The sequence below is a fragment of the Thalassophryne amazonica genome, chromosome 4, assembly GCF_902500255.1.
Source record: "Thalassophryne amazonica chromosome 4, fThaAma1.1, whole genome shotgun sequence".
Taxonomy (NCBI): domain Eukaryota; kingdom Metazoa; phylum Chordata; class Actinopteri; order Batrachoidiformes; family Batrachoididae; genus Thalassophryne; species Thalassophryne amazonica.
The window spans coordinates 118,669,951-118,683,569 of record NC_047106.1 but is presented as its reverse complement, the minus strand read 5'-3'; the positions used below and the strand labels follow the sequence as shown (position 1 = coordinate 118,683,569).

General features: G+C 42.7%; 1 protein-coding gene across 2 annotated transcripts in view; it reads left to right on the top strand.

Annotated features, from left to right (window-relative positions):
- LOC117508667 (transcriptional coactivator YAP1-like) overlaps nucleotides 1-13,619 on the top strand; it is a 51,130-nt gene that overhangs the window by 6,029 nt on the left and 31,482 nt on the right. For both annotated transcript variants that reach the window (XM_034168477.1, XM_034168476.1), the window contains one exon: nucleotides 2,986-3,221. In XM_034168477.1, the coding sequence (XP_034024368.1) occupies nucleotides 2,986-3,221 (236 nt within the window). The remainder of the gene's footprint in view (nucleotides 1-2,985; nucleotides 3,222-13,619) is intronic.

Sequence of the window (13,619 nt, the reverse complement as noted above, 5' to 3'; positions counted from 1 at the left end):
TGTTGAGCAAACTAGGATTTATTCTTCAAAATTTGAATAAGACATTCAATGGTTTGTGGATTTCATGAACAATTTCACAAGTTTTCAATATTGAGCATACTGTAACACACAAAATGCCTATTGTTTTCCAGTGAGTGGCATTTATGTAACTGAAAAGAAAAAAAAATTAAACAGAATTTTGAGTCAGATTAAAAAAATGTCTGATGATGAGTTTACTACTGAAATGATTCCACATGGACAACAAATACGGGATTAATAATCAATGAATTGATCAAAATTATGTTCTTGTAATAGGTACGCTTGGGCCTACGTCACTTCTGCTGCCATTTTGTATCGCCGCTGAAAACAAACTGTATGCGTACTGACAACAGTTGTTGATATAGTCGTCTTTACCGATGTTTATTTGCAAAGGCCTGCCGATTTGGTCGTGCCAAATAGCGTATGAGTAGGTGGGGAGCCTTGGTAGGTGTACAAAAGTTGGTGCAGTTAAAGTTAAAGTTGCTGCAGTTAAAAAGCTCGTAGTTGGATTTCAGGATTGAGCTGATGGCCCGCCGTGAGGTGAGCTACCCTCTGTCCCAGCCCCTGCCTCTCGGCGCCACCTCCATGCTTTTAGCTGAGTGTCCCGCGGGGACTGAAGTGTTTACTTTGAAAAAATTAGAGTGTTCAAAGTCACCTGAATACCCCAGCTAGGAATAATGGAATAGGACTGTGGTTCTATTTTGTGTTTATTCTTTTTTCTCTGAACTGGGGCCATGATTAAGAGGGACGGCCGTTGGCATTCATATTGTGCTGCTAGAGGTGAAATTCTTGGAACAGTGCAAGACAGATGAAAGTGAAAGCATTTGCCAAGAATGTTTTCATTAATCAAGAACGAAAGTCGGAGATTCAATGACGATCAGATACCGTGGTATTGCCGACCATAAACAATGCCAACTAGCAATCTGGCGGTGTTATTCCCATGACCATCCTTGTTTACTCGGCTGATAGCAGCCAGCCATTTATCCCTTCTGTCTGGACTTTTGTGGTGCTTTGGGAGCTCAAAAAAACGCACTTTTCGATCTTTTAACTTCTCGTGGTTGGTACAGCCGACTGCAACACACAATTGTGGCATTCTCTGTGAAAACTGGTGTATGTTAAGTAGAAAAAAATGTGGCCGAACGATGCTAGCGCGATGCACCTCAAGTAGGAAATGAGCGCGGCAGCGGTTTGTTTTCAGTGGCTCGCTGGTTACTATGCGCATTGCTATGTGCGCGCGCATCAAGGACCATGATGTCCGACCATACCTAAACCATCAGATACTGTAGTTTACACATAATACAGTTTTCGTGGTAGTAGTAGTCGTAGTCACAAGGTATGTGATATACTTTTTCTTTTTCATCTTTAATATTTAGCAATCTTTATTTGTCATGCTTAATAAATGAGACTGATAAAAAGATATATGCATATGTATAGTGCATGCATTATTATAGCAGTATATGTATGTGCAATATTTGGTGACTTGGTAGTTAGCAATGTTGACTCACAGCAAGAAGGTCCTGTGATGTCTTCCCGCCTGGTCCTTTCTGTGTCGGGTTTGCATGTTCTCCCCATGTTCACGTGGATTCCCTCTGGGTGTCCAAAGACATTGCAGATTAGGTGAATTGGAGACTTTAAATTGAGTGAGAGTGTGAATGAGTTTGTCTGTATGTCTGTGCGATAGACTAGCATCCCCCTGGGTGTACCCTGCCTCTAGTCCAGTGAGTGCTGGGATGGGCTTCAGTTCACTCATGACCCTTAAGTGGAATAAGCGGGTGTAGAAAATGAATGTACTGTATAATGTTAAATTCATTAATCGTCATATTTTTAGTGGTCATTTGCAAACAAACATTTGTTTCTAAGCAGCTGATAAATGCAGTCACCCTCACCAGAAACCTTAGTCTGTCCAGCCTGTTATCAATAAATTAGCCTCAGCTTTTGGCTGTTAACCTGAGAGAGCACCATATGTGAGCACAACTAGCTAATTTTTTCTTCCTTACCATTGTGATACCTTAGTTACGCGCGTATTGAGCCAGTCTGTTCCCAGTGACACCAAAATCACCAAACAAATCACCAAACACCACATTGTAACGGGTTGTTTGTATTAGTTGTGTTGAATAATGCAGTGCGCGCTCAAAATCCCAACTTGGATTATTGGGCCTTGCCTGGAATAGAAACCCATACATTTTGCAGTGGATCTAAAAAATGGGGAGGAGCCAACACATTTAAAATGATTGACTTTTTAAAATTAATTTGTTTTTTAAGAATCACACTTTTCTAAAAAGTGCAAACAAACAAACTATATGGAACTACTCTGTCAGAGCGTTGGCCAGATGTCTTTTTAAAAATTTTAAAAGATTCATATAAAAATTATTGTATAGTAAGGGTTGTGATTTTACTTGTAGCATTCTTTAATCAAACAGGTCCCAACTCTGTTTTCTCGTGATTTTTTTACAGTCACATTTTGTCAACCTTTAAGTTGCATGTCAATTAGAAAGTACACAGTAAATTCACCAGTGTAAAACTAACACTGACAGTGTTGAAATAACACTGCCAGTGTACATATGGTCTTACTCTAGTCAGAGTGGGACCATATGGTCACTGTCAGTGTTAATTTAACACTGGTGAGTTTACTGTGTATGATTGAACATAGTGACTGAGTTTCGTTTTCCTTTCTTTTGTTTGCTTTGCATGAATTAAAGAAGCCTGGCAAAAAGTCAAACAAACACGTATTACTCTTTATAGTAGAATTAATTTTAATACTTTTCTCTTTGTGATCACTTATTGTAGCGTAAATGTAATTATTTTGCATGATGGATAGTCAGACACACATGAATTGTATTTAACTTCATAATCTTAGAAGATGAACTTAAAGCCTCAATCAAAACAGTTTATGAGATACATTGTTTCTTACCTGAATTCACATGACCTATTTGACATTGCATCTGTCTCTTTTTGACCACAACACAGGCCAGTACTGACGCTGGAACAGGCGGCGCGCTCACTCCCCACCATGTCCGTGCACACTCCTCCCCGGCCTCCCTGCAGATGGGAGCTGTTTCCCCTGGCTCCCTGTCTGGCATAGCCTCAGCAGGTGCTTCCCCTCAACACCTTCGCCAGTCCTCCTATGAGATTCCAGATGATGTGCCATTGCCCCCGGGGTGGGAGATGGCCAAGACCGCTTCTGGCCAGAGATACTTCCTCAAGTAAGTCTGCCTGCTACAAGTGACAACAGCACCTCTCAACTCCTGTAGTCCAAATTAAAATGCTGCCTGTAACTGTTATTTTCATGATTATTTACCAATTTAATACATATAAAATACATGTTTCATGACCCTCAATAGAGAGATGAGACGATAGGGAAAATTACAGATAGTATGAACTCAAGATATTTCATGTTTTGTGTGTTCCTTTCTTCTTTTTCATTACTTTATGTCCACATTTTTTTCTACATTTAAGGCCTGTAACACATTCCAAAAAAAAAAGTTGGGATGGGGACAATTTATTTTAAATATAAGGCTTAAATCATCACTTTTACAGCCAGTTTTCTTGAGACAGATTAGAGGATGGATAAATGAACATTTTTCAAGTCACCAAATATGTCTTGGACTTCATTTGCACCCATCATTAATAAACAGAGACAGTAGGGTATTGCATGGTCAATCTATGTCATGTAGGCTGTTCTCCAAAAATTTTAGTGACCATGCTGGAAGGAGACAAGGGAAACCACCAAGATACCCAAGATAGCTCTGAAAAATTTTTAGGTTTCTGTGGATGGGAGTGGAGAAACTAGGAATTGTGTAATATATGAAAACTGTATATTACTATACGAATATACAGTACTTTATATACTATACTGTATATAAACTATACGAAAAATATACGCAAACTGCATCTGAAATTTCATGTGTTATTAAGAAAATCCTCTTCTCTACCACTTCATCATAAAGCTGTACAGGTGATGATGCAACAGACAAAAGTTGCACTTTGCACACTTTCAAACACCAAACCCTGTAATACCTTCGGAGTTTCCTGGATGTCTTGGTGGCTTCCCTCACTGGTCTCATTCCAGCATGGCCACTCAGTTTTTGATCATTCTCTACTCGACACAGATTTATGCTACAGCACTACTGTTTGTAATTCTGAATGACATGTAAATGAAGTCCAGGACATATTCAGTGAGGAAAGAGACACAGTGTGGTTGCAGAGACTGCTCACTTGTAGCAAGCTTGCTAAATGCAACAGTTAACAGCAACCCAGCCCCCTTTTGGAGGTTGTTTATTTGTCTGTACTGTACTGCAACTTGAATTTGAAGATTATCCACCACAGCAAACAAATCACTGCACAGATGAGAGAATTATGCAGCACGAGAAGTTAGAAACATTTTGATCGCTTCAGTCCTCTCTTCCAGCGCCGACAAAACAGCTCACACTCAACCGCTGGTGCAGAGATTTTGTGTGAAGTTGTGAGGTGATTGAAATGTCCTGTTGGACCTCACTGTTGCTCAGTTGGTGGACGGGGCTGTTTGCTATTTGAAGAGTTGCCATGTTCATTAACTACACGTGGCCGACCATTGAAGCTTCCTTGAGTGACAGACTGAATTCCTGAATTTCTTCACCTGCATATTACCTCCTTCAACCCCAAAGTGTGTGACAAAGGAGATGCTTGTATCATGGTAGGCTTATGTTTTAGGCAAATTAGTATTTCTTTAATACTAATAAACAGAAGAGGTGGAAATATAACCTCCATGTCACACAAAAAATAAGAATAGAAGATAAACTCATGTTTTGAGAGTGCTGCAGAAGATTCTTTTTTCTGGGTTTGTTGTTTAAGGCACCTTGACATGTTCACAAATTTGATCCCCACATTGGCACGCAATCTTGCGTACCAATGCAGTCTTGCATGCCAATGAGTAAACTCATTGTAAACTATGTGTAAACTGTGCGCGGCTGCATACCAGTGCGCAAAGAACATTTTGAAATGTTCAAATTTTCTGACAAGCATAAATTTCATGCCACTTGCATAAACTAGTTATGAACATTGCACAACCTATTCAAAAACACTGTGTGTCATTGGGCGCAGGGCATCTGAACCTGAAATTTGATTACGATTACATCTCTAAGGGCCACTTCACACATAGTGCGAAGTTTGGACAAAGTGCACACTTAGTGCGCATGATGCAGGAATCGTGTGCAAACTGTGTAATGTTGTCCCTGTTGCCAACGCCTTGTACACCTGTTGCTACAACTATTTGTGTATAAGTGTCTGAAAGACAAAGTGCGCGCTGTGCAAACCCATCACACCCTCTCGTGGCAGGTATCGGACAAATTCCAGGTGACACACACGAACATCTAACACCACTCGCATGGCACTTAGAAAATGTGTGGCCAGTCGCACTCTTGGCACGATAACAGACTGCAGACAATCACTGCCGTACTGCTGTGAAATTTGCCTAAGTTCCCCACAAGTGTGACTGTGCAAACACACACACTGAGACATGGGTGTGTGCACTCCACTCACGGGAGGTGTGGCTTCCGACAGAAGCAGCTGTGGTGATCTGTCATTCTGGACATTCCAGCAACACAACACCTACTGTGTTTGGACAGTTATGGAATAACAAGTGTCCACTGTGAAGTGCATGTGTCTGATTGCTGTATTTACGTGGACATAAAAAAAACATATCGCCATGGTGGCGACAAGCTGCAGCGAGCGAGCGCGCACGGAGCGGACACTGACAGCCCCCCAGTTTGAAACAGACCACCAGATCAGAACACGCAGCGGGTGATCTGACTATCACGTCACCCACGTGAGCTCTGTTCCACATGATGCAGTGTCTGTGCTGCGGTTTGCCATCCACAAGGCACGCGTGTTGGGCAGATCACGCACGCGGCCGACTGGATGCACCTGACCAGTAGATGTAGACATGATCAGAGCACACTGCTTCTCATGTGGTCCCACAGGTACAGGCTGGTTTTTATTTTTTTTTATTTATTCCACATAAGCGGCGTGATGTGGTTCCACACGTACCAGCTGGTTTTTATTTCTTCCACATAATCAGCAACATGTGGTGCACCTGGCACTGTTCCTGCTCGATGGATACCGGTGCATGCACGAACTCTCGCACCAGGTTCCTGCATGCCTGCCCGTTGGTGCGATGTTTTGTGTGCTAATTTCGAACTGTTTCACACTGTTTCACAGTTTTAATCCAAATGGCATCGAAACTTCACACTATGTGTGAAGGGGCCATAATAAACATAACTTTACTGCTAGGTTATCTAACTCATGAGACGGAATGAAAATGCAACTGTTTTACCAATCCATTTTTTAAAATATATTCTAAATGCTTTAATAGCATTTATAATATAATAGCTTTGAGACAAGATTCCAAATGCTTTCTGTACCACACAATGCACACGAGACAACCTGTAGCTGTAGATAATTTCTCTGTGATTCTGGGAGCGATGAGGGAATGGTTTCATCAGCCAAGTTCTGAGACCAAATGTGTCACCGACTACAAGGCGGTATGGCATAGGCTTTCATTTATATAGCATGGTGTCAATCGGGACAAAGCGGTATACATTGGCACAACGAGTTGTGCGGCAGTGCAGGGTTCAAATTTGTGCAAGTGTCAAGGTGCCTTTACAGTATTTTGTTTTTGGCTCTGTGGTTGTTAGTGTCTATGAGCTTTATTACTACTTTAAATTTGGCAGTTTTCAACCTCAAGTCTATTATTAGATGTTCTGGAGATCATCACAAAATGAGTTTAATTGGTACAGTGTTAATTTTGAACGCAAGCACTGAAGTGTCTGGTGGTATGAAGAAAATCCTTACGCTCGTAAATCAAATCAAATCAATTTTATTTATATAGCGCCAAATCACAACAAACAGTTGCCCCAAGGCGCTTTATATTGTAAGGCAAAGCCATACAATAATTACGGAAAAACCCCAACGGTCAAAACGACCCCCTGTGAGCAAGCACTTGGCAACAGTGGGAAGGAAAAACTCCCTTTTAACAGGAAGAAACCTCCAGCAGAACCAGGCTCAGGGAGGGGCAGTCTTCTGCTGGGACTGGTTGGGGCTGAGGGAGAGAACCAGGAAAAAGACATGCTGTGGAGGGGAGCAGAGATCAGTCTTAAATGCAGAGTGGTGCATACAGAGCAAAAAGAGAAAGAAACACTCAGTGCATCATGGGAACCCCCCAGCAGGCTAAGTCTATAGCAGCATAACTAAGGGATGGTTCAGGGTCACCTGATCCAGCCCTAACTATAAGCTTTAGCAAAAAGGAAAGTTTTAAGCCTAATCTTAAAAGTAGAGAGGGTGTCTCTCTCCCTGATCTGAATTGGGAGCTGGTTCCACAGGAGAGGAGCCTGAAAGCTGAAGGCTCTGCCTCCCATTCTACTCTTACAAACCCTAGGAACTACAAGTAAGCCTGCAGTCTGAGAGCGAAGCACTCTATTGGGGTGATATGGTACTATGAGGTCCCTAAGATAAGATGGGACCTGATTATTCAAAACCTTATAAGTAAGAAGAAGAATTTTAAATTCTATTCTAGAATTAACAGGAAGCCAATGAAGAGAAGCCAATATGGGTGAGATATGCTCTCTCTTTCTAGTCCCTGTCAGTACTCTAGCTGCAGCATTTTGAATTAACTGAAGGCTTTTCAGGGAACTTTTAGGACAACCTGATAATAATGAATTACAATAGTCCAGCCTAGAGGAAATAAATGCATGAACTAGTTTTTCAGCATCACTCTGAGACAAGACCTTTCTAATTTTAGAGATATTGCGCAAATGCAAAAAAGCAGTCCTACATATTTGTTTAATATGCGCATTGAATGACATATCCTGATCAAAAATGACTCCAAGATTTCTCACAGTATTACTAGAGGTCAGGGTAATGCCATCCAGAGTAAGGATCTGGTTAGACACCATGTTTCTAAGAGTAAATGTGCATGTTTACTTCACTAAATGTAAATAATCTTTCTCTAAAAGACCAATTATATACGTATGTAGACTGTTTGAATTCTCAATCAATATAGTACTGGTTAAAATTAAAATGTGAACCCAAAATCATCTAAAAAATAGACCCCAGGTTGAAAAAATGCAGGATGTCCCCTTTTAAGCATTTATCCCACCTGTCAGGAAACAAGAGTATACTTTTTCTGACAAAGTCTGTACTTGCTGATGCAAACAGTTCGGTAGGAATCTCGGAAGTTGCATCTGTGATATTTGTGATTGACCAGCAAATTGTCTAAACAATTGGGCAATACTAACTGGTTATGTTGATTTGTGGCAATACTGAGTCTCTTTAATTTAAACAAACAAGTAAAAGTCCTTCACTTTCACCTAACTTAGATCATCTTGGACAACAACTGAGTTCAGAAGATCAGCTGTAATCTTTCCATTTGGGGAAGTGATTGTTGCCAAAGGGGCTGTGGCAAAAATAGAAATGGATACCCATCGATATACGAGTAATAAATTGGAAAGTTTCTTTGATGCACAGTTTGTCAAAAGTATTGTTTGAGAAACATTTATGCACAGAGTTTAAAAGCTGAACTTGTAGATAGGAAGAAAAAACTGAATCAGCATTGGGTGATGGCAGAAACAGTTCAAGATACCAGAGAGGTGGTCTTATGCCCGGACTCGTACTTCGGCTCTGTTCACTGTGCTTTATTCTGCCTACGAATTGCAAATCTGCTACAGTGCACAATGGTAGGCAGTGTGCTTGGAAAGAGACAATTTCAATAGCTAAATTGTAGTTATTAAATTTGGTGGCCTCTGCAAACAAGAGAAGTCTTGAGGCACTGTTGCTGTATGTGGTCGTCTTTTCTTGGGCTCAGGTTTCAGTGTAGAAACAAGCTGCCAAACCCTGGAAAGGACAGACTGTTCAGCAAAGCTCATATGGTAACCAAAGTCAAATTTGAACATAGTAACAGGTATACCAGAGAGTATCAGTATCATTTCAGTGTGTGCTAGGTTTCTTTTGACACTGTGCTTCTCTGTGATCTCCGAACAGACAAATACAATTATTCAAAGTAGAGGCATACGCATGAACAATTTATGTTAAAATAATCTTCTCATTGTGAAATGTTCCAGTTTTCAACATACCTAGCTGACAAAGCTGACACTGAAACATTACATTCCCCCTTGATTCAAATACAAAGTGTTCTCTGATCAGCGGGGTCTGAACAAACATTCACTCACTCATCTTCAACCGCTTATTCCAATTAAGGGTCACGGGGGGCTGGAGCCTATCCCAGCAGTCATAGGGCATGAGGTAGGGTACACCTTGGACAGGGGACGCCAGTCTGTTACAGGGCCACATACAGACAAACAAACACATTCACACCTGTACACACACACCTATGGACAATTTAAAATTTTCAATCCATCTAACCTACGTGTTTTTGCATGTGGGAGGATGCCAGAGCACCTGGAGGGAACCCACGCAAACATGGGGAGAACATGCAAACTCCACACAGAAAGGCCACAGGTGGGAATCGATCCTATGACCTTCTAGCGCTGAGGCAACAGTGCTAACCGCTAAGTCACCGTGCCGTCCTTGAACAAACACGATAGCCTCAAATTTACTCGGATTAAAAAAAACAGCTTTCAGTACCAGATGTGTGAAGAGCTCACATCTGGAGAACATCTGGTCCATTTAGAGGACCCTCTGCTAAAATTGTACAAAAGAACGGGGGGGGGGGGGGGGGTGGAGAGAGAAAAGGCACTTCTCACAGCCTTCTTCTAGGATGACTGCATTTGTTTAGAGACTGATTGATCTTGTAACTCTGCAGACGATGAAGCAACTTTGAAAATCAAAGTATGAGCAGAAAAGTTCTAAAACATAAAGCAAATGTTCTTGTACTTGTTTTGTTAGGGGTTTATACATTAAGTAATTATTACATTAAACCAACACCCAAATTTTGCTATGCTAGAATTTTAATAACATAATCATTTTAAGATGAGGTCGCACTGCCATCTCATCATGCTCGCAACATTTGCATGGGATGTCGAATGCAGGTCGGACATATCATGCTGTGGCTGAGGGGCTGCACGAAATCATCAGCCACGTCGAACCGTGGCTGAATGGCGCGCTCAAAGCAGCATTTACACCAGCGGCCAAATGACAGAAAATGCCAGACGAGTAGCCATTCGATCCACTCTTGGCCGGAGATGGCCAGAATCCACATGCCACCCACGAACATTCAACACCCCTTGCAGGACACTTGGCCATTCGCACAGCCAGCACGAAAGTGGAGAGCAGGCCGACCACTTTTGAGCTGACTGTGCAAATGGCCGCGCATTTTCTAAGTGCTCTGCAAGTGTGCCGTTACTGAGCAACACAAATGGTGTCTGAGTGTGCTGTCCCCCCCACTCCACAACACAAATTGGATGCGACTGCCATTCCTGCAGCTTGCGCCGGTACACATCACAGCCACAGCGTCAGTGCAACGCAAAGCTGGGAACACATATTATCACATGTGCGCCAATCACCCATGTGCAAGGCACGGTGCTGCACATGTGTCTGCAAACAATGACGACGGGGAAAAATAAAAATAAATTGGATCGCCCCAACCACTTCTCAGCACACATTGCGATGACCATGCAGCCAAAGCTGCACCTGACTGCTGCATCATCACTATGCATAGCTGGTGAACACATATCATGCCATGCAGAATATCACCTCACAACACGCCACTGCAATGCTCTCCTCACATGGTAATAAATAATAATCACCTTTGCAACGTGGACACCAGCACCTCAGTGCATGCTGGACATGCACAGTAGTCTGATGTGTTCATGATATGAGCGCATGGCTTCATTCATGTCAGTTCATTACTTCCTCTTCCTGTTCCATTATGTACATGATGTACATAATGGAACAGGGGGAGAATAATTCTTGTATGGTCTGCTTTTTATAAGAGGAATTAAATATTAAACATTGTTTGTTTTGTCTGTGTGTTTGTTTTTTTACAGTGAGAACAGAATCATTACCAGTAACATGATTGTCTTGCATTTAAACAGTACATTCATTGCTCTTATAATGTTCTGTGTGCTGTCATTATTTTGTCCTTACACATTTTTGTTGATTTAGTGCACATATGTCCAGCATGTGACTGCTGCTGCTGTGTGAGTACGACGTGGTATCACACCTCTCACCTCCTCGTACTGTGTTCGTGCACGCGCACATGAGCATACATGAAACCATCGCCGCGTGATAGTTCATGCCTGTCCGACCATGTGTCCCTCCCGACACCGGGTGGGATTTTTCGCGGTTTGCCAGTTCAGTTTTTATCGCCTTTTTTTGGCCGGTTTCTGCTTTTTTCATCCAACTTTGTGTTATGTATGAAGGTGTCCTTATATTTATAGCTGGCATTAAAATGTGTCTTGTATCCAGATTGGACCTAGATATGTTTTTAACCTGATTGCATTTCCACCTGGTATTAGTATGTATCTGCATTGACCACTTGGAATCCAATTAAGATCTGTGTTTAATGTAAGTAAAAAAAACAAACAAATGATAGTTGCACGATTGTGTTTTTTGAAATGATAGAAGAAACTGTCTGCAATAGCTGAAATATCAGAGACAAATGGAAAATAAATTGTTGATTTACATAGCTGCTCCACCTGTAGTCCAAAGGATGATTTGGTTGTAAGAATGTGAGACTAGTGGGCGTGGATAGTGACCTTCACAAACACTTTTATTTTTTTTATTTTTTTATGCAGTCGGTGTTGCACCTGTGCTCAGCAATGCAGTCGTAGAAGAGGGTTGCATTTAACAAAACAAGTGTCATGTGTCCATTTGGTAGCCCCCACATAGTCAGTGTACGAGGGCTGTCCATAAAGTATAGGTCCTTTTAATTTTTTTCAAAAACTATATGGATTTCATTCATATGTTTTTACATCAGACATGCTTGAACCCTCGTGCGCATGCGTGAGTTTTTCCACGCCTGTCGGTGACGTCATTCGCCTGTGAGCACTCCTTGTGGGAGGAGTCGTCCAGCCCCTCGTCGGAATTCCTTTGTCTGAGAAGTTGCTGAGAGACTGGCGCTTTGTTTGATCAAAATTTTTTCTAAACCTGTGAGACACATCGAAGTGGACATGGTTCGAAAAATTAAGCTGGTTTTCAGTGAAAATTTTAACGGCTGATGAGAGATTTTGAGGTGACACTGTCGCTTTAAGGACTTCCCACAGTGCGAGACGTCGCGCAGCGCTCTCAGGCGGCGTCATCAGCCTGTTTCAAGCTTAAAACCTCCACATTTCAGGCTCTATTGATCCAGGACGTCGTGAGAGAACAGAGAAGTTTCAGAAGAAGTCGGTTTCAGCATTTTATCCGGATATTCCACTGTTAAAGGAGATTTTTTTAATGAAAGACGTGCGGACGGGTCCGCGCGTCGGGACGCAGCCGACGCGGTGCGGCGGCACAGGAAAAACACCTCCGTGTTGATAACCATTTGTAAAATCCAGGCGGCTTTTGATGGCTTTCAGTGGAGTGAGTATATGAGAAATTGTTTAACAGCTGGACATGTTCCAACTTGTCCTTAAGGCTTCCAATGGAGGTGTTTTTCCTGTGGCGGAGCATCGCAGCGGCTGCGAGCCGACGCGCGGACCCGTCTTCTCAGACGGGTTCTCAGACAAAGGAATTCCGACGAGGGGCTGGACGACTCCTCCCACAAGGAGTGCTCACAGGCGAATGACGTCACCGACAGGCGTGGAAAAACTCACGCATGCGCACGAGGGTTCAAGCATGTCTGACATAAAAACATATGAATGAAATCCATATAGTTTTTGAAAAAAATAAAAAGGACCTATACTTTATGGACAGACCTCGTATGTGGCTTGGAAGCACATTTGTTGTGAAAGTGTAGTGACACGGACCCACAACAGGGGGTGTTAATGAACGGACAATGGATAAGCCAAAAAGTAACAATTTAATGTTGTGAATTGCACAACGGAATACAGACAATAACAATTGAGGAGTACAGTCAATCATACACAAGGTGACGTGTGGGCAGGCTCGAGGATAGAAGACGTCTGTCCGGAGAAGAGCCGGATCCTCCTGGCTTCCACCGCCAGCGGATCTGAAGAACACCGGAGCCGCCAAGTCCCGAGTCCCAGGTGGCCACCGTCTCCAGCTGTCAGACCTGTTACTGCTGGCAGAAACAGAAACAGTTAATGGTGGCTGTGTGAAGACACACCCAGTAATCCTTCCTTGCTCAGTTCCTCCGGGAGGGAGAACCTCCTCCTCCAGAAACAAAGTCACCCGTGCAGCTCCTGTCAGTCACTTCCCCGGAAGGAGTGAGAGGCGAAGACACGCTTTCCGCCAATCCAGCTTCAGACTGTAGCCACAGGAAAACGGCTGCACACAGAACATTTAGTCACAGACAATTACCGCAGAGAAAGCTACCTTGAGTGGTAGCTGATTTCTCGGCGAGGAGGTGGAGTTGCAGTCCGGCCTTTATGGTGATGGTGATGAGTTGTATGAGTGACAGCTGGTGCTGATGATAAGTGACAGCTGTCACTCCCAGGGCTCCATCTGGTGGTGGTGGGCCAGCAGTACCTCCTCTTCAGCGGCCCACACAACAACATTTTCACTGCTGT